Genomic DNA, 27,903 nt, shown 5'->3' with positions numbered 1-27,903 from the left:
GCTGTGTGAAATGAGACTCTTTTCTGCTGTGTTAAATGGGTTTAAGACAGGAGGTCACGGCCTTTTCTCTTGCTGTGTATTACCCTGCCACACTCAGCCTCGGGTGTCCTAGAGGTGGTAGTGTTGGCTGGCATGTGCAAGGAAAAGACACCGTGGTCAGAGGAAAATAAATTTCCAAAGGCAGAGTGTGGAGGGGTTTTATATTGTTTTAAATAATTTCCTTTGGTGATATACACTAATCAGTTGCTTAAAAATCATCTGGGAAGATCATGTTGGTTACTGCTGTGATGGTTCATTAATTTTATTTGTATAAGAGTAAGTGTGTATCAGACAATACCCAAAGAGTAGAAATATATGACCCCTGCCCTGAATAACCAGCTGCAAAGTTACTAGTTAATCAGTTAAAGCAAGCTACCTTTACACCTTTTTATCTTCTTCCAAATGATGGGTGAGTCCCTAACAGATAAGTTTCAAAGTGTTTCCTCTAGACTACGTGCATCTTCTCTGGAGGCAAATCTCTGCTCTCAGGACAAAATTAGCTACAGCGAGTACTGCAAAGGGAAAAAGTGGATATTACAACAGAGAACAGATGAAGTTATTAAATTTCACAGAGTTTAATTATCCATCCCATCTTTTGCCCCTTCAAAGCATGCCAGATCTTATTAAATATTCTGAAATAGATCAGAAATCACACAGAATCAGTTACTTGGCTCCCTAGTAATGATGAGGAAGGTCTGAATCAGCCTGGGCTGCACAGTTACTTCTGTGTGTTGAAGACAGAGTCAATGTTTGCTGAAATAGGTCTGACTGCAGTTCCAGAGGTATATTTTGGAAAAAATTATCACTGTGTAAAGAAATGCCATCAGCGACATTCATTATTAGTCTCAGAATGAATGTTGACTTTAGAGGGATGGTGATGCAGCCTTTCAGTTAAATGTCATTTGAACCTGAAACATCATCTTTGACCTGATCTGCCCACTGGACTGCCACAGGCTGGGAAAATTGGATCAGATATGATTATGCCAAGTCTTTTATCAGCTGTAGGATTTTTGCTAGAGGCATTTTATGGCAACTCTAAGATTAATCTCTAACCTGAAGACCTTAATTTCCAGAGTTTTACCAGCTGTTTCTGTATTCAGGCAGACAACATTTTCAATGGTCATGTTCAAAAAAATTCTTCCAACTGGAGAAATTAATCTCCAGGGAAGGCATTTTCTGAATCACTAGATAAATGGTGTTAGGCTCTAATTTAGCTCAGGTTGGCCTTTGCTCTCTTTCAAGAGCTAGTTTTCTTAGAAGTCATCAGATTTCTTCATGCTGTTAATACTTTGAAAGTAATTTTTCTGAGTTATACAACATCTCAGCTCCTAATGTCCTTATCTTTCTATATCTAGAGCTTCAAATACAAAGTTAAGTTTGCCAAAGTGCATTGTTGTGTAACCTCTGTTTATTTTACTTGTTACTTGTTAAACAATTCTATTTTTTTTTTTTAAATATACCTTTAGACTAAGTTACAAGAAAACATTTTTCTCTATGGATTGTTAGAACACTGGAGAGGAAACAATGGAGAGTTTTTCCAATTCTCAGATGAAGTAATTTCTCAAAAATGAGCTTTTTATTTCACAGCAAAATTAATGTGGCTTAAACATGTTGTCTTTTCTCAGATTTCTTTCTAAGTCACTTGGCCTTAGTGGTCTTCACATTTGTGCAAGCCTGTCAACCCACACACGTATAATAGACTAAATGAGGTTAGAAGGGATCTCTGCAGGACATTTGAAGAGTCTTCCCAACTCAAACATGGCCAAATAAAGCTAGACCTCTTTACTGTGTTGGGTATTTCCAGTTGATCTGTTCATCCTCAAGGTGAGGATTTTTATTGCCTTGTATCAAATTTGAAGATCCCTTGCTACAATTTCCTCAAGAATTCCCTTTCACCCACCCTCTGTAGTTTACACCTCTGTTATCCTAGTGAAAGAGTAAGAACAAGAGTAATGATGGTTTAAAGAACTACCCTTTGTTTTCCCTAAAGTAAAGATTGCAATTAGAAAAATGGTTGTTCTAGTGTCTCTTTAATTAAAATTCAAAGATTAAATAATTCTGTCTATGCCAACCTAAGTTTATCTTCTCTCATCTCTCTATTTTGGTTTTAATTTCCTTTGGTGTTGGTGAATTTTTCATGACCATGATATAGGCATTTATGGCAATGTGCAAAGTTTCTATTCTATTCTATTAATTGCATCCTATTTGACAGTCCTTTATGGTCCCAGCACAGAACTGACAAAGAATGGAAGACTCACAATCTTGTGCTCACCTACCAAAATGCACATTTACCATATATTTGCAGTGTGTTTTTTATGCTTGCAATATTTTCCAGGCACTGTTGATCAACAGTCTTTGACTTAATTGAGTGCACATTTTGTAGCACCAGCCAGCTTCTGTACATCTGCAGAGACAACAGGAATTTTATTTCTGGATTGCATCTCCATCTAATTAGATAAAGAAACACTGGTGATTCTTTTCTGAGAAACAGACTTAATTCATGGTGGGACTCTTAGGAAGCTTGAGAAGAAAACCATACTGATCACATTCTTTAGCAGCTGATTTTAGCATGCTTGTGTAGAAACTATTTTAAAAATTGCATTCATATGTATGCATGGCTACTCCATAAAGTCACTGAAACAAAGGAATAGTGCAGCATGAAAGGTTCTACAGTGAGAAATGACAGGGCAACTCTGTAAATTTAGCCAATAAATGCTTGAGAGCTGCTTGCAGAGTAGTCAAATTTCTTCGGTTTATCATTTCAGTTTTGTCTGTGACCTTCAGGAGTATTAACAAGCAAATATATCTGGCCCGCTTTTATCAACATATTAACATGGTCTTTCTTATAGAGACAGAGATCAGATAGTCCATCTGGTACTGTATTGTCAGTTCTGGCAGAGAATAATGCTGGGTCATTGCTTGTTCTCAACAAGTGCTGCAGCAGACCAGTTTGTCTCCTTGCTAAAGTGGCTGTGAATTTTTATCAGAGAACAGGGCATGCTTTTTTTTTTTTTTTTTTAACTTTTCCTTGGTAAGAAAGAGAATGAAGTAAAGCAAGAAAGAAAGTACGAAACTTCTTTAGATAACTTCTTTTTTCTTCTTGGGTGTCTCTGACTGTCCAATGTGACTGAGGTAGAGCTGATAAGGTGGATCAATATCTGGGGGAAAGGGCAGAAAGTATTTGCAATATTTCATCTGGGAAAAACAAAAAAAATAAACATTATTCATAGCAAAGGCAAATTTAATATATCATTGGCTATCAGAACTGAGAAAGAATGAAATTTCTTTACTGTGTTGCTCTCCTTTGACCAAAGGTTATTGGTAGAAATTGTATGCTACAATTGAAGGGGGCATTTTTTATATTTTGCTAGTATATTTATATTATAAAATAGAACTAAATTATATCAAAAGTCAAACACTTCTTATATGTGCATTATTTCTTGCTAAAAAAAAAATTGCTTCCTTCCTTTGACTTAAGTGATCTCTTTGCAGGTGGATGACTTAGATGAAATTAGTAACAATCTGTGTGAGTAGGGGAAAAAAATGGTAAATGCATGGCTTGACTTCTGTCTGCTTCAACATTTCAGTCCAAACATGTGCTGCATAAGATGAAATGCATCCAAGAAGTGTACACCTGCTACAATGAAGTCTGTTTTGGACAGACTGAAGAAACAAGGCCTTTAATTTTTATATTTACCAGTAAAGCATCTTCTCATTGCTGAGTTCTTCTAGCACCTGCTGTACTTCTTATACCAAAAACAACCTGTCAGGCAGAGAGATCATGAAAGAATTGTGTTCTGTATCTCTGTAGACAGGTGTGTTCTCCTGGCCCTACCTGGGGTAGGTGGGACAAGGAAGTTGGGGCGTGGAAGCATTAATCTGGCAAACCATAGTCACACAGTGAACTTTCTCTTAATGAGGAGCTAAATCTGGTATCATGAAAACATTATTTTATATTATATCTGACCAAAAGCAGACACAAACTGCTAATGATAAATTAACAACTCTGAGAGTACTTGGTGCTTCTTTCTGCGTCACAGGTAGCAGTCAAAATCATGAGCCAGACAGATTTTTCATTTCTAAAGTAGTTTGAATGAGGTTATATCTGCTGCATCCCATGAATTTGGAATGCTCTTCTTTCTGTGTTTAGACATAAAACACGTGGAAAACAAAAAATGTTATTGGAGACAGAATCATATAATTTAATTTTTTCATCCTACAAAGGATGATCAGAAAGAACAACTTGACAAATACCAAAATCTGAATTAAAAGATAGATCTTCTTGGCAAAGAGTGTGACCTTCCTGTCTCTCTGCTCTTTTTCTGTGTCTGTTATTATGCACTACAAACAGGAGCCATAGTAACATTTTCACCTGCTCCTGTTTCATTACTGCCAGTTGTTTAAACTAAACAAGAAAATGACATAGTGCAAATTGTTCTGGACAAAAAATATAGCTCAGCTCGACAGTCAATTTTAATAAAGCAAAAATAAAGAATACACCTTACTGCTGGAGTGATGTGAATTCTAGTTTTGGCAGAGGAAAGATAGATTGTACTTAGAGGGAGCTCTTGCCTGCCATCCTGAGGGACCTGTTGTCTATTTATTGAAAGAGAACTTACAATCATAAAATCATAGAATCACTGAGGTTGAAAAAGGCCTCTAAGATAATTGAGTCCAACCATTAGCCCAGCACCATCGTGTTTGCCACTGGCCCCAAGAGCCTCATCCACATGCCTTTTGAACACTTCCAGGCATGGTGATTCCACCAGTTCCAAGTAAGCTTGTTCCAGTGCTTGTCAATCCTTTTAATGAAGAAATTTTTAAAATAACCAATCCCCTTCCTTGGCACAACTTTTTCCTCTCTTCTTATCATTTATTATCTGGAGGAATCTGACTCCTCATAACAACCTCCCTCCAGGTAGTTGCAAAGAGCAATGAGATCAGCCCTGAGCCCTTTTTTCTCTAGACTAAACAACCCCAGCTCCCTCTGCTACTCCTCCTCCTTGTGCTCCAGACCCTTCCCCAGCTCCACTGTCCTTCTCTGAACATGCTCCAGTACCTCAGTGTCCTTCTTGTAATGAGACAGTCCAAAAGTGAACACAATTCAGGTTTGGCACTGTACCAGTGCCAAGTACAGAGGGACAATCACTGCCCTGGTTCTGCTGGGCTACATCATAATTGATACAGGCCAGGATGCCATTGGCCATCATTCATTCTATGTGTTCATGCCAGCATAATTGATACAAGACTGCTGTGCTGAGGGAAGCAAATCCATACAAATTCCTCGTAGATTGGGTCAAAGAAGACCATAACAGTTACTTTTGACTTTTGTCAGTTTCAAAAATATTTCTTATCTCTTATATCTTATGTAGGTATTTCCCAGCTGGTGGAAACTGAGCCCCAGACCTAATCAATGAAACCTCATCAGTCAATTCCACAGTGAGCTTTTAAAATGACTGCCTGAAAGCAGAAGTGTCTAATAGGTTGTTTTTGTCAATCTCCATAGTTCCTTCACCTTCTATTACCTGACTCAGCTTTAACTGTTTCATACATTGACTGAATTCCAGTTACTATATGTGGACAACAAAGATTTCACTGGGCTGACTTGGTTTAGACTTCCTTCAAAGTGAGGCTTTTGGGGCTTCATTGGTTCATGTGGGTCATTTTTCAAAGTGGTATTTACAGTCAAAATGTCTAGAGGATTTTTTTAAAGTGAAGCCTTCAATTCTACTAAATACCTCAAAACACTGAATGTAATCCACTGCAGTTTCTGTGTGCTCCCTCTCTCTTGCTCTCATAGTTCCTAATTGTGTCACAGTACAAACTCCTGAGGACACCACCAGAATCACCACTAATCCTTGCACTGAAATGAACTTGTAAAAATTGGTGATTGCTAACAGGACTACACAAAGTTCTAGTAGTTTGTTTGCATATTCTTGGAACCTGCCAAGTACAAAAGTCCTTCTTACATATTGTTTTGGTAGAAAAGGTGTCTATCACCAAAATATGCATTTCGTATAAAGCATTGAAAAGCCTATATGTGAGATTCCATCTTTTCTTTCAATTGATATATTTTATCTGTTGGGCGGGGGGGTGTTTGTGTGTGCATTCAGGTATATACACACACAGTATAGAGAAAGATTATAAGACTAATATTTTTAAGATCATGAAATACAGCCTTGTCAGATGAGGTGTGTATTGCTAAGCTAGATAATGATTTTTATGTTTTTTGACATGAGAGTGCCTTTTTTAAATTTAAACAATGGAATATTGCAAAAAACCCATTACATTAATAATTTAACTTCTTTAATGATGATTAAGCATTCCAGTGCTGTCTTCAAACACATATCAAACTTTGACTTCATCTCTGCTTATTTCTTAAATATTCAAGGACTATACTGAACACAGAAGTAAATGGTTTACCAAACTTTAAAATGACAATTTTTTTCAAGTGCCAGTACTATTTATATATCCATGTGCATATCCATGTTCAGAAAATGTGTCTCTGCTCAGAAAAGTGGAAAGAGTTATGGCATTGTAGATAAGCAGTTCATGAAATCTTGTCTAATTAAGGTCACTCATTTTCTGGCAATGTGGTTTTCTAAATATATATGTCTTTGTCTATTCTAATTCTGATAAATTAAGAAATTTTATCCTACCTTGTCTTTATTCAAAATTAGTGTATTATATATTATAATCATTACCTACTAGTTTTCATTACCCTATTATGGAGAATATGTTAATGAATTATGTGAACACACACAAAAAAAATTCCTTAAAACATATTTTGCAAACACTGCTAGTTAGCTTTCCCTAAGGCTTGGTGGCCTTTACAGTGCCTTTTAGAGAAAAAAAAAAAAAAAAAAAAAAAAGAAAGGCCACATACTGGTCATAACAACTTGATACTCCTGTTTAGTGGGGTTTTTTTCTGACTCAGTAGGAATAAACATTGTGTATGCTAGCACAGATTAGTTGTGTTTGAGTAATGTTGTCGGTAAAAACATTCTCCAGGTATTGTACAATATTTCCTCAATAGGTGTCTTTGATGGATCTCTGCCCAGGACAATACAGAGCTCTGCAGAGCTGAGTGATCTTTGAGCAGGTTTAGAACTGAGAAATAGCAACCAACAGTTCAGCCAGGCTAAGAAGTCCTAAAGCTGGGCTCATTTTAAACAAACTAGGTCAGGTATCTCTGTGAAGAATTATTTTCTCACATGTGAAAAGCACTGTTGGTTATAGAAGACTTTCTTTGTGTAAGATTCTAACTGTACTGAAGAGATTAAGAATAAAAACATAAGAGATACCCTAGAAGGTCAAACCAATGGCTCTCTCTAGCCCTGTTGCCTTCAGAAATGATTTTGTGAAAAGTGCACAAACCCATCTACTTTCTTTGGTCTCTTACCTTTGTACTTCACCACGGGCTGGAACTGTTGTATAAGCAAAGTCAAGGGTACATCACTGCCACATCTAATTATGGACCTATTGTAAAGTCTGCTTAGCAAAACCATAGGTGTTGACACTGCACAACTCTTTTTTTCTGTTGGTGGGCAAAGACCAAGCTATTAGGAGAAAAAACAACCTCACAAAGAAACCCTCTCATCTCTGCAGAAAGTTTTAAATCTCTAAACAAGTGTTTGTTTTTTTTTTTTTAAGATTGTTGATTGCTTAGTCATGAGTGACACACACAAAAAAAAGACATGCTGAAAATAAATAGGCACAAAAGGAAATGGTAGCACTGCACAGGTTCCTGTGACATTCAGGGACTGGTCCTTTACAGATTGTCACACAACAGATCTCACCTATCTGCCCCATCTGCACTAATGCCTCTAAGTCAACCCAGGCTGCAGGCATCAATGACTTTACCCTCACAGATTTATCCTTCAATTAATTTTGTTCCTTACCAAAGATGCAGTGCTAAACCCAGAATATGTCCTGTTATTATCCTAAAGACATTATGTTTCAACATGAGGCTATAGCAGACATTGCAGATTTTCATCCTGAGCGGCCTTCCAAGCAGCATAGTTTAGATGACACAAAATTTACCTGCACTTTAATTTTAAAAGAGTTTAGTAGAGAAAGTATGATTCATCAGACTCAGATGCTTTATTGTAGTAAAATGTTTTGTTCTTTTCAAGCTATGTAAGCAAGGTATGCATAGCAGAGAAAGAATATAAGTTATTGAGTGATATTTTGAAAAAAGGACAAAACAATTTTCAGTTATTTTTAAACAATACTATATAGGATAAATTTGAAGGTCCTTCTTGTGCTTAAACTTTAAAAATAAGAGATTAAACTTCTTTACATAAGAAGTTTGTCCTTCATCAGAATTTTTCTTAAATGTTGACATTCATGTTTTCAACTCATATCTGTGTAAAGAAAACCATGAGTGTTATAAGAAATTAGAATGGAAATTTACATCTGTGCAGTTTTCAATTATCCAGACAGGCCTAGAAATCATCTGGAAATAGCTTTTTAGAAGATCAAAATATTGATAATGAAGAAGTATTACTTTTCTCTATCTCTTAAACCACATAGAAATACATACTTCTTTTTCATGCTGGTACACTAATCTTAATTAATAAAAACTGGGAAAACAAAGCATTGATTTAAGTGATAAGTGATAGCTCCATAATGGATTACACTAATTGACATTCCACTACTTTTGTGCAGAGTACTCTGTAATACTTTATATTATAAATTTTTCTGCAGTAATGTCAGTAAGAATTTTTCCTTAGCTTTCTCTCACTAAATTAGATATATTTCTAGCTTAATTAACATTTTATTCCTGTATTTATAACATAAAGATTTTGCAGCACAGCTTTTTAAGCCTCACTGCAAAAGAAAAAAAACAGAGATCCAAGACTCATATGTGGGAATGAATATGTACCATGAATTTCAGAAGTGCTGAGAACTCACCAACCCCAGTTTTCCTTTTGAAATTACTGATCTTTTCAGTTAGTGGAAGTCTCTGTAAGAGAACATGGAAGGAGTCTTTGCTCCTCTAAGGGTGTGTAGTGAAGGGAGCCATACATAAGAACACGCAGACAAACCTGAGTGGCACATGAGGAGGGTGGTGGTGATGAGGAGGATCTGCTCACTTGCACTGACAGAGAAAAGTACGTGGAGTGTGGGAATGTTTCTTTTTCAGGATTATCTGAGGACTTGCCAACAAGGAAAGGGGGGGAAGACAAACACACAGATACCAAAACTGATAAGTCAGTGTTAACAAAGACAATAACTGGACATAAACTGAGTCACACTAGCTGATGAGCTACCAGGAAATGACAGGCAAACTCAGACTATGCAACAGATAAAGATGTAAACCTGGGGGTTCGGGATGTTATCCCAGAATAACAACTTGATTATAATAATAAGATAATTATTAATTTTCTGAATATGTGCAAGGAAAGAAAAGAGAAAATGAGATTGTGTTGTTACAGAGCTAAAATGCTTGAAAAATCACCCAGAAACTTCCTGTGATGCTGACACAACATCATTACATTACATGGTGTTGTAATCTCTTGCAAAATAAATCTGTGTGAGGGTCTTGGTCTGACAATACACACACTGACATGAGTTTGATGTGCTCCAACTTTACTTCTGGAAGATAAAGGTATCTTTACTGTGTCACCCTTCACATCTGTCACCCTGCAACGGTTAGTCTGAAAGGTGGGAGGCGCTTTATTTAAGTAATTCATCGCCCCACGAAAGAACCATTCTGTCCTTTGGCTTAGAGTCACCTGAGGATGCCAGACTGCACAGTTCTTTATGAGTCCCTCTGGAAACAGAGTGTCCTGGTTGTCCTCCTCTGAAAGCTGACCTGGCAGAGGACACAAGTCCACCAGACTGCTGGCAATAGTCTGAGGTGTAAACCCAAGTCCAAGACAACCCAAATCCAAGAGAGAGCTCTGCACAAAATGGATGAAGATATCTGCTCTGCCACCAGTGTCTTGGGCAGGCACAAGGGCTTTGTGCTTCTCAGGGCTTCTGTATTATTTCTATACTGAGTTTCTCTGTGAGAAAAGAAAATAATTTCCCTGGAAGAATTTTCTCAAGAAAATCAATTGAGTGCTTTTGGAAGCTGTAATGGTTTAAGTGAATGTATGATTGAAAATTTTCTTGTCTATTTGAGTTTCCCATGGTGTTAAATCAATTCATGTTATTTGTGTTCTCTGTACCATGTTAACATTAAGGCTACCTCAAGGTTTCCACTTTGTTCCTCAGTTATGAACAGCAGAATTATTACTACTTTTACAGTATATTATATCAGTGTAGAATTACAAATATATACAGCTACTACTAACATTGATGCAAGATTTTACAATGCTATTTGAAAGACTCTATGCAGCAGGAATAGGGCCTCAAGAATTTATTTTAAGTTTGGGGGTTTTTTAAAGAGGTGATTATATGGCTGTATTTCACATCCCAAATCCTAAAGCAATGGATGTTAAAGACAGTGGTAGCCTTTTATTGACTCCAAATGCAAGTTGTTGTTTCAGAACAAGTTTTAAATGCAATGGAACCTTTATTCAGGTGCAAAACTACAACAGAGAATAAACATTGACAATTGACCTTAATGTCTTAAATGGGACTTGGGTAACTAAAACATCACAAAAAGTAATATGATATCACTTTCACCTACTGTTTGTTTTCTTCAGAGCAGATTAAATAATACAGCATGCAGATGGCTAATATTGTGGAGAATGAATACAAATGCTAAAATTAATTATACAATAGAAAAACAGGGACTCACAAAATGAGATGAATTTATGGATATTTCAAAAAATGAATGCTATCAGATTGTGATTTGTTTCCTGTTGTGCAGTGAACCCGGTACTGGGTGATCTATGCTAAATTACACAGCTTATGCCCTTGGCCTTATAATACTATTCCTACAGGGGAAGCAGTCACTTCCAGTCATTACTGAGTGCAAGAGTGGCCAAAGGTACAATGGTTTGTCATCCTGCAGCAGATTCAGAGCAAATCAATTTCCATGTTTGCAGCATAGTCAGCTGCCGTTATCAACTACTGAAAAATGAATGTAGTATCATTTGTAATCCCTTACAACAGGTGACAGTATGGTCATGGCCCACCATGTCCTTGCGGGAAAGGTTTATACACAATGTGTCACAGAGTTTTAGACTAATGCACAAGTAATCTTGGTGTTTCTGTTTGCAAGATAGTAAATTTGCTTTAGACTGGAGAAGGAAATGCCTGCCATTGTGATGGATTTAAACCAACTTACTCACTGTTGAATTTTCCCTTATCTAAACAATCCCACACAGTTACTTTACTGTAAAAACCTGTGAAGCCCTGACAGGCCCTTTATTTAGAGTCCTTTATTTAAGGTCCTTTATTTAGGGCACAGCTCATTATTTATTATGCTGAAAACAGTGGCATAACACAAAACAAAGGTATTTCTTGGACTAAAACATACTTTAGGGGCTCAGTCCTTTTTGACACATCTGTTGCCCTCTTCACATGAGAAAGTAATCTCCTGCAGTTTCTTTATCTCTGCCCCAGTGATTTGTTAGTGGAGCCTGGGGCTCCTTTTGTGTCTCAGATACACATAAGGTCAGTCTGCCAGGGTAGGTGAGAGTTTTATGTTTGTAGCCATTGGGATTGTGCGGAGTAAGCTACTGGTCAGTGTTACAGTCCAGTTATCAGTTATTAGTAAATTGAAACCATCTGTTTTTAAAGACACTACACAATGAAAGTGTGGTGAATCTGCTCCTTCAGTCTAGAAGTATAAAGATGTTTTTTTTCTGGTAATAACCTGCAAATTCTCATCTTGCTACAAAGAAATGATAGTAAAAGTAATGCCTAATTATGGTGGTAGGTTCAGAGACATTCAGTCCCCAAAATATTACCTCTGTTAAATAAAGTGCTATGTTTTCCATATTACAGTATTTAAGCATCTATGTACATTGTAAATTCCAGAAACGTAGTGACTATAATATATTAGAAACATAGGCTTAAATTGCCTTGTTTTAGCTAAGGCATCCTTTTACATGGATGAACGTATCACTTGTGTTCTAGTGCATATATTCATTATCAAATATGAATGGGACAAGAGAAAGGAAAAATGTCTCCTTTTTCCTGGAAGAAAGAAGCAGAGAGGTTTCTCAAGAATCCTTCATTTTAGCTTTGTATGAAATCAAAATATGTCCTGAAATAATGTGAAGGGTATTGCTTGGTTTTGTCTTGTATTCAGATAATGTAATAATTTCTGAACAAAATTGAAAGGAATAAAATGGCTATATTTTGTTGGAACTTCTATTTGAAAATAGATACAAAAAAACCCCTTTAAATTTTAAAATTATTCAAATGGAGTACTTTCTCAAATTAAACTATAATATTTTGTTTAGAAAATAGATGGAAAAGTGTAATTTAATTCTCTTTTCCTTTTTGCTTCTATGCCTCTTCTCATATCTCCTCTTATATTCTGCCATCTCACCAATAAAAATCTCTCAAGTCTAACATAAATTTAGTGTTTCTGGAAAAACACCAACCAGTCAGCTATATCTGCTGACAAGAACACTAGGAAAATGTTATCCAAAAGCCAAGAGCAAAATGGGATCTGTTATTTTCCAAAACTGTATTTCACACTGTAATGGTTATTCAAAGAAAAATTGCAATGTTGATCTCAAAGTGTGGAAAATACAGCAAAACTTAGTGTGTTATGACAGACAGTCACTTTAAAACATACAGACAGACTTTTAAAAACATAAACTAGTGTTGTTCTGTTGCTTTGATAGATCTCTGCTGCTTACATGGTACAGAAAGGAGCCTTTTTTTTACAAAACTATTTTATTTACATCTATTCACATGTTCTGTGTTTTTCTCTGTGGAAAGAAAACCAAACTTATTCCATCCACTGTGAAAAGACTCAGAAGCTCCAAGTCCCATACACAATGCACACAAGATAGTTCTCATTTTAGTTTGTGGTAAGTTATTCAACAACAGTGTTCTGAGCAATATGCATGACTCAGTGCTTTCCGTATGAAGCAAATTCATTGTAGTTGCCAAAGGTTAAGTGTGATACCTGACACAAGTGCTCCTGAAAACCTGAATTTCTGGTTTCACTTGGAGGGAATTGGATTCTTATTGTGGTAAATAAGTAATCAAAACTGTGCTGAGTCATTGTACATAAACAGTTTAAATGTGTTTTTATATCAATTCCAAGTCAGGTACTCTCTGCAATGTGTTAAGATCTCAGATGATTTACTTATATAGACAGAGAAGGGTGTTATATAAATGTTTTTGCACAACCTCTCCTGACTCAGTTTTTGCCTATGGTACTTTGGTGAATGAGGTTTAAAGCAATGACTTCTAGACAAAAAGTATGTGATGAAAACTAACATCAAATTATTCTTTTGATAAGTACAAAAATGAGAGGTGTGATGAATTAAGAAAGAGACAGAGAAAAGATCTGTGTAGAGCAATCCTCACAGTGAGAGTTAGTCTGTGAAATTGTTTCAAGAGATGTTCTGTAAAATTGTTTTCCCAAGTAGGACTGAAATGGCTGCCAAAGGCCAGGTTCCCTGTGGGAGCAGGGTAAGAGGAAAAGCAGCATTTGCTGAGTGATGCAGCAGCTCAGCAGCAGGCTATAGCTCTTGGGCACTGAATGCAGTCCTCAACTTTGTCTTTCTTTTCTCATCATTGCCTACTAACTCTGACTTTCTTCTCTCAATCCATCCACTTGCTAATCTTCTATGGTCCTCTCAGCTTTGAATTTTTACTGTCCTGTTTTCTCCCTTCCTCTCGTAATGTCCTATGGCTTCCTTTATCATTAGCTTTATATTCCTAACCTCTTAAATTTTGTACTTCCATATACCTTTCAGTATCTGATAGTAAATGACAGTGAGAGATGGACAGAATTAAAAATGATCCCAGGCATGCCTGTAGAAAGAAGTAAGGAGGAAGGGCTTTGCCTGAAACCCAATTGTAGGTTTTCTGGATTCTGCCCAATTAAAGTCTGCAAGACCTAGAGAAATCCCTGACTTTTCACTATTTAGATTCTTAGGCCATTTATGGGAAGGTTTGAGTTTTAAAAAATGCTCTTGAAAGGAATCTTGCTGGCCTGTGTTCATCTTTATGATTTAGCCAGACTAAAGATTTTTCTGGTTTTGTTTGTTTTTATCTCATATGTTTTGGGTTTCTTTTGGTTTTTGGTTTTGTTGTTTTGTTTTGTGGGAGGTTTTTTTTTGTTTGTTTGTTTTGTTTTGTTGTTTTGTTTTATTTTTTCCCTTGAAAACTCTCATCAGATTCACTGTAGACTATACAGGGAAAAATTGAAGCAGGCTGCCTTCATCTCCCACTCTCTTCTTCATGCACACACCTCATCATATATAGAGCACCTTTTTTTCTTAATTATGTTATATATGGAAGGCTTTCATCTATGCAGTGATATTTCCTAATTTTTTGAAAAATCAACTCTTGAAGCAATGCTATTACTTCTTTAGTCTTATAATTAAAGCAACATAATATTTTCTATCAGAAGAGCTTGTTTAGTTGTTTTTAATTTTTCCAGGCTTTATCTGATTGGGTGTGAATTTTCCAGGATTGATACCAAGCACAGGTGAGGCACAGGCCGTCTCTTTCTCTGCCTGAAAGCAAAAAAAGTGGCTCAGAACAATACAAGAAATCTGTTTTTCATGTACGTTGCAAAAAGGGCTTGATGTTTAGAAGGGAAGATTACTGCACCAAAAGTGTGTGCTTTTTTTCTAAGAAAACTTTGCTTCAAAATGACGAAGGCTTTGAAAATAAGATTATATTTTATATGTAATAACTGAACATATTATTAAAATTTGACAGTCACATTATCTATTTATATTTTGGAAAAACCCAGAAGTGCTTGGAGCCTTCCTGTCAGCATAGAGAGGACTTGCTGGTGGCTCCCTTGGTAAATTTCTGCCCCTGTTTCTGCAGTATTCTTTACCCACAGCAGACTGCAAACTTGGCATGGATTAAAAGCTGGTTCAGCAGCCTTCTTTGTCCTGCATGGATGACAGCAGAGAAGAGTGGTGCACACAAGTCTGTTCAGGTTTCCATGTGCTGAGTAAGGGCAGTGGTCACAGGGTGGTCATATGATGAAAGTAGTTGAATAAGACCCTGGAGTATCTCTCTGTCTCTTTGTCTCTTTAGCTTTCTACATCTCTCCTTGTCTTCTCTGGCATGGAAATTAGTGCCTATTGCTGTCCAGATAAACCACTACATACTGCAAAATGTTAAATTCCTGAAAGGCAGGCCCTTGGACTTTTCAAGTTGGACATCCAAAATTAGTAGAAAATACTCATAGTATTTTCATATTGCCTTAGTCCCTTTCTGGGCTGTTTTTCCAGTGCAGAAAGTATATTACAAGGAAAAGAGCCACAAAAATAATTTAATGAATATTATAAAGCATTTGGATATTACAGTGATGAACACTGTAATAGAGGCTGCTAGAGTAGAAGCCATTCATGTAATTTTGTAACTGGCATGGAGAGCAGATGCTAAACAAAGTAAATTGTTTAAAACAGTAAATGAACTCTATCTATGCAATGACAAAAACAAAATAGAGGGTAACTATTCAGTGAACAGCATTCATTTTAACACTGTAGGCAGCACTGGATATGACCATGTAATTAAAGATGGTATCACAGTGGATCTTCTGAAAATGGCTGAGTGGGTGCCACGAAAGCAATATTAATATTGTCATCTCCTAAATTTGAAGTACTTCAGTGTGCAGTTACAGCTTTCTATGACAGTAGATTTTGAGGCATTTTAAATGCAAACTTCATATGCTGTTGGAGATTTTCTATATTTGTTTTAGCTCTTACACAAGCTTTCTTCATTCCAGAAGAAACTGGGTTTCAGAATAGAGAGTATGTGGGTTTGTTTTTTTTTTCTTCAGCCAAGAATTTTGCTCTAAATGCAGTAATTCTTTGCTTTTCTCAGTCAAAGAAACCTATTCTCTTCAGCCTAGTACTACACACACAGTTAACACACTTGAGTTAATCTTCGGGAGGGCCAGATAACCTTTTTGTCAGCACCATTTGTTCCCTAATGGAGACTTCTGGTTGAGAACTACAGGAATCTCAAAAAACCCTCTCAGCTGTTGACATTTAGCAGCCTCAAGAGACTTACCCCTACATGAGAAAGTAAGTCCCAGTTGTAAGCACTTACAAAAAGTGAGAAGCAAGATGCCCTTATGCCACAAAGTGCTGATCCAGGATAGGATTGTGCTGTTCATTTTAACATTTTCAGTAATTTTTGAAAATAAATGTTATATGACTTATATTCGTTATATACATACATACATACATACATACATACATATATATATATATATATATATATATATATATATATAATTTTGCTGTTATTCATTCTGTTGTTTCTCCAAATGTTGTTTAAACATTTTTCACCATTTTTTGTCCCCTTTCCTCCCTCTTCATTCCTGTTGTAATGATCACAACTTCTATGTATGGTTGGACCTTACTGCTGATTCAGCCCTGAGGGCTTTTGCTTTTAACTGAACATTAACAAAATTAAGACTATGTCAGATACCTCTGCTTTTAGCCTTATCTTACCTCCAGTGACCTGCAATTTGAATGAAAAACTGAAATAATCTTTCCATATCCCAGCTACAACTACATATTAAAGGAATTTGGTGACTTCAGGTATGATGTTGTGGAGTTAATTCTGACTTTTCTCCTGTATATATTAAATCTAAATAATGGTAGAGGATAAAAGTGGGAAACAGGTGAGCCTTAGAGGAAAGGGGTGAAAAACTTCCACATCATTTTCTCTGCTGGTTTTCAGTGGGAATAAAAAAAGAGCATTGAGGGATCTGCTGGGATTTTGAAGAAAGTTAAAGATTGCTGATGCTATTTCAGGGTGGGTGTTTCGCTTGGTCATGAGCATCTTACCCATGTCCCAAAGGGGGATGCTCACAGAGTCCTTAATCATAAATTTAGAGTAAATTGTTGGAATACAATTGTGAAGGAGGTGCCCAAGGAGTAACATGTCCAAAGAAATATTTTGTCTGGCCCATGAGAGAAGTGCTTTGGCTAAGGCTCAGCACGCACCTTGTGTTGGAGTCAGGATTCAACATGTTAGGGATTCAGAAGAGAACAAGAAGAGAGTTGAATGTAGGGAGGTGTGGGGTCTATGAAAGGGGTGTCCAAGGAATGGCAGGCTGCCAAAAAAATATTTATCCTGAGAGCATGTTCATCTGGAGCATGGCTAAGAATCCTTTTTTTGGGAGGGGATAAATTCTGAGTGTTGGATAGAGCTAATTTCAGTACAGTAAAAGCCCATACTTCCCATAGGTTAGTTGAGATCTTCTGTAAAATCTTCAGTCTCTATCTCATATAAGTGCATTGCACAGATTTGATCAGAGGGGGATTTTGTATTAATGAGAAGGAAAAATCCTAATTTGCATAATCTTTCTTTTTGTTATGGGAATATTTGTGGGTTTTTTGTTTTTCACTGTGGCTTTTGTAATTTTCTAGGCATATTACCAGGCACTGGAAGTGTTGCCAGTGATATAGCATTGGAGAACTTTGCCTCCACATTTTTCTTTGCTTTAGCTCTTGGGCCATGTTACTCCTCTTCCTGCCGTATCTTCCTGCTATAGGAAGTGTAGGAGTGACTACTTTTATTTTAGCAGATTTTTATGTAGCAAAGCACAGGGAGACAGAAAGCAAAGCCAGGTAAATGGGGCTTTGACCTTTAGATGAAGATCAGCAGTGCATTGCACCATGGAGGATAGAAAGCTTCTCAGGAAAGGCAGTGGTGGAGCCAGGTAACACTACCAACTTCCCCTGAGTTCATGACTCCATCTTAACTGAAACTGGGCTGAACAGGTAGGCAGGAATGAGTGTAAAGTGATGTGGTCTCTGTTTCTTAAAAAAAATTGCCCTTCAAGTATAAACACCAACCTTCAGCTAGATGATGATTTCCTTTGCTGGACGAAGGTCTTTAGAAGTCTCAGCAGTGATACTGTCAGAGTCAGGGACCATGCCATGACAAAACCTGCTATGATCCATGATGTGATATGGTGATGATAAACATGCTAGTGAACTAATGGCCAAAAGAGAGGTGATTACTACACTCTCAATAGCTACAACAAATCTCACTGCTATTCCAGTACTGAGCATCATCAGCAACAAGTGAGGACTGTGTTTGTTATGGACCTATAGGAAAGCCATGTTTTCTGGCTCCAAAGTTGTCCTATATGTGGTGGCCAGAATGACCTGGAAGTACCCTGAAATTTTTTAATGAATGTATTCACAATAGTGATGAATGATGGTGTAAGCAAGGATTTAGAGGAAGCTGCTAGAAACAATCTCCAAGAAACTGATCTGGCATCCTACACTTAAAAGGCAATTGGGGTGTTGGATGCAGTGGTGGCCAAGATGTTTCCTGGGTCTTGCTGACAGAAGAGCACTATTGCTGCAGGCAGCTTCTGCTAGAAATGGGAAATTGTGCCAAATTCTGAATGCACTCATTTGTGCCATACCTGATAATCTACTGATCCAGCACTGAAATCATGACCCAAAATGGCCTGGCTGTGAGTTGAAGTTCAGGCTGATACTGTGTAAGAATTGCTAATTCAAATTTCTCCTGGACTGTCTGGTGTCAATTCACTGCACTGAAGTCAGAGAAGTTACTTAACTAGTTCAATGGATAGTGCTTAATGTTTAGTTCTTGCTTTCCAAGTGTTCTGGTAAAACTTTCATCTGTCCTTGGGCTATAAAACATGAATAGATTTACTGAGGATTGGGTGTTGTTTTGGTCTGACCTTCCTATCCTGCAGAGCAATATCTTGTGGTGAGCAATTACTTTGATTCATTATTACTTTTTAGAGCACTTTTCCTTCTAAGATACACAATTTTGGATGAAGTAAAATATTAAGCCTTTTGAAGCAGAAGTTCAATTGCTAGAAATTGAAATAAGCTCTTCACGGTTTATAAAAGGAATTTAAGCTTCCATTACACTGAAAATAGTACTTTAAATTCAGATGTGCTTTAGTTAGAAAAAAAAAGTGAATAGTAAATTAAATTATTTGCTTTGAAGTTAAGAGATTGTTTTTTTCACATTCAGTATTACTTTTGGTACTGTATAATTATTATTGCAAACCAAATGGCTTTGAACTAAGAATCAAATATTCAAGTGCTATTAAAAGTAATTTTCCCTGTATTTTTCTGAAACAGTTTAATCAGATCATATAAAGTCAAGCAAATGAGATAATACACAATATGTATCCACTTTTCACTCTCCATAATAATTGCTTCAGTTACACTTACCTCCTCTAATACTGTTGCTCTAATTATATTACTTTGCAAGTTAGGATCTTTTTAACTGCTAGGCTTATCTGGAGTCAGAACCTACATATTATATATCCTCTATATAACCTTTAATGTTAATTTCATATTGATTTAAGTGAAGTTTTTCCAACCTAATAAAAATAAGCTGAAATGTTTTGAAATCAAAGAAGCAGATACTTATGCTAAATGTAACGCACTTACGTGCATATTATTTTCCCAAATCATGGTTTATATTGTAGACATGGTTTTACATACAGAGTAATAATATATTAATTTATATATTCAAAGTACCAACCAACAGTTTCAAATGAACAGCTGCCTCTAGCTGCATAGATTTTATTACTGCTCAAGTTTTCAGCTTTAGAAGTTTGAGTTACTAACAATGTATGTTCAAATGTTGAGTCACATAAAGACTGTATTTTGACTATGGCTATAAAATCCAGTCTTGCTAACAATGCACTGGAAGCTGTTTTGGGTTTGGTACAAAATTAAATTATTGAAAGTATTAAATTCTGAAAATGTACTATCCTTGTAACCCAAGAAGAAAGGAGACAAAAAATTAAACACCTCTTCATATACAGTCTAATGAGGATTAGTCACTGTGAACATGATTGAGTGATAGCTAATACTTCAAGGGGAAAAATATTAATTTTTTTTGCTCATATAGTTTGTTAGATTTCAGATGTTTTTCTCAGAGCAGGTGTATTTAGAAATTTCAGAAAGATTCTAATTTAGATTTTAGGGCTGACAGATTTTCTTTGCGACTTGAATACAGTTGAACTTGGACTCTCCTTCCTTTGACAAGAACCTTAGTCAAGGATTTGAACATTTATTGATTGCTTAGTTTTCTGCAGTCTAATGAATGAATTAATTAAATTAATTAGTTGAATTAATGAACACATTTAACTAATTAAAATTACTTCTAACACATTACAGATTTCTAGTTAGATTACTTTGCTTGCCAAATATGTATCAAGACCTATTTTATCCAAATCATCTTCAACTCAGCAGAGAGGAATATGGTTTGGAAAATCTGTCTTTAATTTTCTTTTGTTAATAAAGCATATTAAGCATGGGTTAGTGCTGTCTGTATTTGTCTCTTTTTATTTCCTCTTTGTTAATACAAACCCATTTATCAGTCCTCATGCTTGATCAGCTAAGGCATCACTCAGTATTTTCATTTATTTCCTCCATTCCTCTTGATGACTACAAGCCTAACAGATACTAAAATAGTTTGTTGATGACTTTTCACCAGTAATTTACAAATCAAGTGGCAACTTACTTGTGATGCATTAATTTATATTTGAAGTTTGTACAATAGTTTTAGTTATGATTAATTTAAAAGGAATTCACCTATGAGTTTGTGGCATTTTTCTGATACCTATTTATCATCACTTGCTTCAAATAAGAGGTGGAGCTAATCTTGGAAAGAGCATGTTTGCTGGAAGGAAGCTGAAAATGCTGACTCATCTCTGTCTTATTTCTCTTTAATTTAAACTCAGACAAAGCTGCAAGAGACCTAAATCCTATCTTCAGAGGAGCAAATTAAAATTATTGCTTGAACAAGCCTTTGTGAGCTACAGGGTTTTGAGAGGAAAAAGTGTTTTAAAAGCCATAGATCTAAGCAGATTTTCACAGAACACAGGTGTGGAGATATTTGTAGTGACTTGAGGGATACACTGGTTTTCTTTGTCAAAAAGCAGCAAAGCTGAGAAATTGCCAGTAACTCATTTGAGATATTGACTTGGCAGTGGAATGAGGAAGCAAGGTGATTTACGCCTTGGAATCTGAGAGCTCTTCTGTAGTTTGAGAGATCTTTTATATTTTAAGATGTTGGGTTGTTAGCACATACCTGCACTTCTACCTGGTTCAAGTGGCATCAATGGGCTTGGCATAAATTTCTGCCCTTGTAGGCTTCGCAAATTTTCTTGATGATTTTTTCTGGGGCAAGGCCAGTCTGTCACTTCTGAATGCTTGTTGCATTGAAAGCAGTAAGACTTTTCATCAGAAATAAAATCCAGATTTCACTCAAATGTGTAAGCGATGTTTTCTTGCAATAAATTTGTTCTGTAGTTCTTGTTGGCTTTTTTTCTCCCATACTATTGACATTTAATTAACATAGCACAGATTATCTCTTAGTAAATATCCAGCATATTTATAAAAGCTAAACTGTCTTCCTGGTATGTTTCACTGAGTGGTAAAATTAATGGCTTTTATTTGTTCAGATGGTTCTTTGGCTCAACCAAACGAGCAGATGCCGAGAGACAACTGTTGTATCCTGAAAACAAGGAAGGAGCCTTCCTAATCCGAGAAAGCGAAAGTCTAAAAGGCGAATACTCACTCTCAGGTATATGCTAGTTTTTCATCTGAAGCAATGTTTTAAAAATTTTTCAGGTGGTCTGGGCTTTTTCATCTTCAAGATCAATAAACTGTGGGCATGAAAATGAAATCAAATTCATAATGATGTTTTTTTTTTTTCCCCAGGAGATATATAAAGAAAACTTGGCAAAAGTAATTTGAGTTTATATTTTATAAACTTTGTTTATCAATATACTCAGAACAGAAATCAACATTTTTATGATTAGTACTTCCAGTGTTCTAGCTGTCTTAATATAGATAGTATTTTCATGACCAAAGCATAAAAAATTACTTTAAAATTGTACACTACATCTCTCATTAGTACAGAAAACAAAAATAAAAATAAAAGCATGTTGACAGATATCTGCAATTTAAGAAAAGGAGACTTCTGTTAAAGCTAACATTTAGGTTATATTTATTTGTTTTCAGGGATAAAATCATAGGAAGGTCATCAAATCTGAGTTTTAGAATCAGTGCTGTTTCATTGAAAATTTCACTGTAAATGTGGGCAAAAAAATAGATTGATGATGATGATGCATTTTGAAATTTATTTAAGTGCTTTATTTGAATATGAATTATTATCAAATTAGAACGCTTATTTGTTAATAATTTTACTCACATTTAAGTACATAAGTACATTTAAGTACATTTTTCATTCTGTAGGTATTTGCCATTTTAGATAGTAAATGTGATTGTTCATTTGTTGTTTTCTGTGAACATTTCCCATCAAACTTGTCATACAACTGCGAGTCAGGAGTATAGTGTTGTCATTGACAACAGGGTTATACACCCAAACTTCCTGTTCTACCTGTATTAATTCCAGAACCAGGAAAGGATTTTGATGCTTGTGAATAAATCATAGGTAGTCATGAGCAGAATTATGTCAATAAAATGAGAGGAACCTCGTCCATAACCAGATTCTTTCATATTGACTCCTCTTTTGCTTGTGTTATTTACCTTCTGAACATTACACAGAAACACAGCTTAATATTGTGAAGAAACATATTCTTGGTTTCACTTTCCCAATTATAATTAAAGTGTATGTACCTGCAATGTCTTGTGGTAATGTGAGGAATGCTTATTATTGCCAAGACAAAGAAATGTGAAATACAGGGGTGTTTATTGAAATAAATGTGATATTTGCAGTACTGGGAGAGAGTTTACTCCACAGTTTTCAATTTGCCCTCAAGGAAGCTGGTCCTTGCCATGAAGTGGTTAAAGGAAAACTACCTTTAGCGAGGAATCAGACTGCTCCTGAGCTGTGACAGAACTGTTCCCTTTGTGTGTGCACATTTTCATCCAGGACTGTATTCCAGCCACAGACCTTTCAAAATGCTTTCTCTACATGTGCCAATTTATTGCTGTGTAACATGTTTCAGCTTCCTTCAAATTCATCCATGAGCTGATTTCATCCAAGGACTGGGCTAGACTGATGACTGGGTGGTATTATGCAGGGAAGGAAAGACAAGTATTATCTTAATGATGGCATGTAAATACATGGCACACTACTAAAAATCAATGAAAAATCTTTTGTTTGTGCACCTGGTTGGAAATGAAAATTCTTTTTATTATTCTTTCTCCTTTTAGGAAAGATTTAAAATATTAACTATTTATCCTGCATCCTAACCACTTCTCTAACAGGAAAGTAGAAGTATCTTAGGTAAACTAGAGAAAAATCCAAGAGAATGAAATAAATATCAGGCCAGCATTTGTAGTGGTATAAGATCAACCTTGATGCTGCTGTTTAGGTTTTTTTTTATTACAAATTTTGGATAGCAAATTTATTCCGTCTAATCTAGTATACTTGATTCAGTTATGAAATCTTGTGTTAGACATTTTTTTTTTTTTTAATTATAAGCTTGTTTGGGAAGAGGAGATTTGATGATGAATTATAAGAGCAAGATATGAAAACAATAGTGTTTGTTTCATGTTGGTTTGCTTGATTAAGGAAGGTGAAAGTGGCACTGAAGAAAATAATATACACAGAGGCAAGGCTCCAGCTGCAGGAGCTAGCTCTCCTTCATGCACAAACATGAATATATGTATCATCTCAGATTTATTAAACATTTGTGCTCTTTTAGGCAAAGAAAGAGGATAAACTGAAGCAATCTGCAGACACTATTGGTGGCATCATTTCCCAGTGCTGCTATATTCTTTAGCAGCTTCCCAGAGTTGAACATAATTTATCCCTAACATGCTACTTCATCCCAAAGAGCTAAATATTATTTGCTGCTTACTGAATCGACTTAGCTGAATGGCATCTGTTCGTATTGTGCAAGCTCTTTCTCTTCCAGCCTAATAGTCTAGATGGTCTATGGTCTAGATGTTTTATGTCCATAATCTTATTACTTATTGTCTGCTTCTTGGAAAGCTAGTGCATTCTAAAGCAAACAATGAAATAGTTTGTGTTGTGGGAAGCATTAGTAGGTAAGAAGGTAATTCAGTTCACCAGGTTCTATGGAGAATAGAGTTTTCCTTCATCCTTCTTGTTTGTGCCATCAGAAGGAATTATGAGACACTAAAGCTGAGGAAGAAGGATGGCTTCTATCTCCATGGTAGCTGATACACTGAAAGGGGAGAAATCACAGCTTGATATTTTGGAATATGCCCCTAATTTTGGTTTCAGTTTTTTTCAGTCCAGAAACATTAGACATCAAAAGTCCCATCTTCTCTAGCTCCAAAAGCTCTAGCTTTTATTGCTGCTTTTGGTTTCATTGCAGAGTAGATAATAATAGCTTGAAGAGAAGGTCTTTCTGATAGCTGTCAGAATTAAGGTCTTTAAGAAAATATTTTAATTCTCTATCCAGCATGTCATTTAGGTAAAAAAGAATTTGACGAGGAAGATTTTTTTCCTTTTACCCAAGAACCCATAAACTGATTTTATGTATTTCATGCTTGATTTCATACTCATATGGACAATGATATATATAAAAGATTTTATGTTAACTAAGGAGACAAATTATCTCCTTAGTAAGAAAAAAAAATTGAAAGTTCAATCTTTCATGAAAATTACACTTTTTACTTCTAACTTTCCTTTTTGGGAAAACTTCAATTTATGAGGTTTGGATAATAAATAATTATTTAAATTAAAACCAAAATTCATGTTCAGAAAGGTTTTTATCATCTGTGAATAGTGAAATGGAAAGCTCGTCAAGCCAGATAGGCCCACAACATATATTACTATAATTTTAGGGTGTTTGACATTTTAAAAATAGTTTTGCCCATTTTAAAAATGCACATGTTGTCGACAGATTTTTATGTTGATGACTCCAGCATCTGGTGTGAAATGCATTAAATTTTAAACATGTTGCTGCCATCTTAGATGTTGCCTCATTTTAATTAAAAGCCATAATTTAGATGTGCTCAGCTTAATTGAGTGTCATTGCCAATGATAGCAGGAGGCTCTGTACTTAGCCCATCACTGAATAATGGAATCTGGAAGACTTATTGCATTAAATAACAATGTAAATAGTTTGTGTTTTCTTCAGCTATTTTTTCCACGCTTCTAAAAGAATATTATTCCAGCATAGTTAAAACAGGATGTTGTTTAAGGTAGCAGACTCACAGAACTGGCAAAATCATGGCTATACTAAAAGGATGATTTTGGATCTGCCTCTGCACCTGTTCTGTGCTGGTGGAAGTGATCTCATGAGTCACCCTCCTCCCACATTCACTCTGGGCATGGAGGCAGAGCAGAGGTGCTGGTGGCAGTGGTGCATGGCGAGTCCTGCAGGAGGGCTTTTCCCAGGAGCTGTGTTGGGACACATCATTTTTGGCAGTAATGGAAAATTAATGTCTCCATGACTCATTTGGTGAAGGTGTGGACTCTGCTGATGCCACCATAAATTTTTGTGCTCTGGGGAAGAAGGAGTAAATTATTTTATTCACATTCTTCAGGTGGCAAAATTTACTTCTCCTTAACCTATCATGTGAAGATAGATAGCTAGGAGAGGAAAATTCTTCTGCTAGACTGAAACTATGTAGAAATCTAAAGAGGAGCTGTAATTCTTTTGGTAAGGGCAAGCTGAGGAGAAAACCTCTGCAGTCTTTAAACCCAGTTATTGTCAAGCTGTGTGCAACTGAAATTACAATCCTGTCCTGGTTAGTAGTCTGGCATGGATGTAGAAATGACTGGAAGGGGTTATGGATAGTTCTTTCCTGAGTGATATATGCTCAGTATAATTTTGGCAGAGGAGCCATGCCATGCTGCAGAACTTCAAGTGTGTGCTGCAGAACTTATACAGCCAAATTCAGCTCTAAAATAAAAGTAAATAACCTCCTGTCTAGTACTGCACTTAACTCAGCTACTTATTACAAGACTATATGAGTGCAGAAATTTTTCTTCAGTTTCTTCACACAAATCACTACTTGACCTGCATGCTGTCAATCATAAGGCATTTTAAAAACCTCATTTAAGAAATTAGAGCACATCCTTCAAACCAGCTTTTGCATTATTAATATTAGCTGCTTCGCAAATAATAGTTATAATACTGCTAATAAATAAATCAGGTAGTCAAACTGCTATTACTTGTGATATACAACTGAGACTGCATTAACACAGTCATCCTGTTGCCCTTTTGTTCAATGCATCATAAAGGCTAATTAGTTTGTCTGGATTCATTTTCCTGTGAACTTTGGAAAAGTCATTACATTTTCAGTCTGTTGTTACTGAAATACTCTTTCCTTCATTTTGCTTCAGCACCATTTCCAAATGGCACATCACAAAAACATTCATAAATTTTACAGTTAAAAAGTAGTAATTATGGGTAGTAATTCAAAAAGAAACATAATTTGAAAAGTGCAATGTAATATGGATTTTGTTTACAAATATTCTCATTCCTGTCCTCATGCAGAATTGTAAGTTCCCAGATTCCTAAAAATGCTACCTGTGGTGTAGTATTTTGAAAAGCTCCTGTCTGCTCTCTGGTGGTCTTGGATGACAATCACACGGTACAGTGCAAAAATGTTTGATCATCCACAATAATATTAAAGGAAGGAGAGATTTCCTCATTTATTTCATCATTTCGATGATGAAAAAAATTATTCTTCCTATAATAATAGGCTTGGCTTATATCATGCAAACAATTCTATATTTTTTGTACATACAATATGCAACCATGTATTCTTCTGTTATTATCACCAAAGCTATTGTCAAGATGAATGCAGTGATACAGTATAAAGAATCTATTTTCTAGGTTTATTGTGGAACACTGCTAATGTTAGAGCTAACAGCTGTGGAGTTCTTTGGAGCTGAATCAATTACCCTTCTGTATGTAATTTAAACTCTCCACTTCCCATTGAACATGGACAGTGATGTCTAAATTATGGAGCGTCTAGGAAATTACACCCACATACATAGCAACTAAATACCTTTACAAATACAGTTCAGCTCTTCTGAACTGCCCTTTCTGATGATTCTGAGCCTGCTATTGCTTCTACTGATATTCCTTTGTAAAAATCTCTAAAGGAGTGATCTCCAAACTATTTTAAATTTTTTTTCTTTTATTTTTTGTGTGTCTGTGTGTATGATTTATATACATTTTTTGTCTCTCTCTGATCTTGTGCTGGTTGATATCTAGCCCCAGCATTCAGTGGCTGAGCCTTTTTTCTGACACATATAAAGAGTGCTCAAATGGTCACAGGGAAGGACACTGGCTGTCACAATATGCAGATAAGTAATTTGCAGGAGGTGAGGAATAGCCTTGTTGATTAAGACACAACAGATTAGAGTAAAAACATTCCACTGAAAAGGAATTAATCAACTACCTGAAATACAGTATTATTCATCTGATTTTTATATATTGCAAACATGCACAAATTTAAAAAAAAATCCCTTGGAAGATGTGAGAACTCAGAGAACCGTGGCTATGTGGAGGGAATATCTGTTTCCTCTAAAATGCCTGCCAGCCCAGCAGCTGCTATTTAGAATGTTAACACTAAAATAAAGGAGGATAAAGGAAATATTACAAACTGACTAAATGAATGCTGTCAGTTAGATGCTTTTGGCTGGTTTTGGTGTCCTCAAACATGGGAAACACAAGCTGCCTCACAGAAGATATATTTATGTACTTCTACATCAGTTCTCCAAATCAGAATAGCTGAAGACTGATAGACAAGATGCATTAAGCTATCTGAACAATGGGCTTTGGTTTGAAAGAGGCTTTTTTTATAGCTGTCATATTTGGAACCA

At 36.0% G+C, this 27,903-nt stretch overlaps 1 protein-coding gene across 4 annotated transcripts in view; it reads left to right on the top strand.

Annotated features, from left to right (window-relative positions):
• Positions 1 to 27,903, top strand: part of FRK (fyn related Src family tyrosine kinase) — a 47,387-nt gene that overhangs the window by 1,048 nt on the left and 18,436 nt on the right. For all 4 annotated transcript variants that reach the window (XM_085575056.1, XM_085575055.1, XM_021555508.3 and 1 more), the window contains exon 2: positions 21,581 to 21,702. In XM_085575056.1, coding sequence (XP_085431182.1) covers positions 21,581 to 21,702 — 122 coding nt within the window. The remainder of the gene's footprint in view (positions 1 to 21,580; positions 21,703 to 27,903) is intronic.

This window comes from Lonchura striata, chromosome 3 (genome assembly GCF_050655825.1).
Source record: "Lonchura striata isolate lonStrDom1 chromosome 3, ASM5065582v1, whole genome shotgun sequence".
Lineage (NCBI taxonomy): Eukaryota > Metazoa > Chordata > Aves > Passeriformes > Estrildidae > Lonchura > Lonchura striata.
The sequence above is the reverse complement of the archived record's forward strand: the minus strand, read 5'-3'. Positions and strand labels throughout refer to the sequence as shown.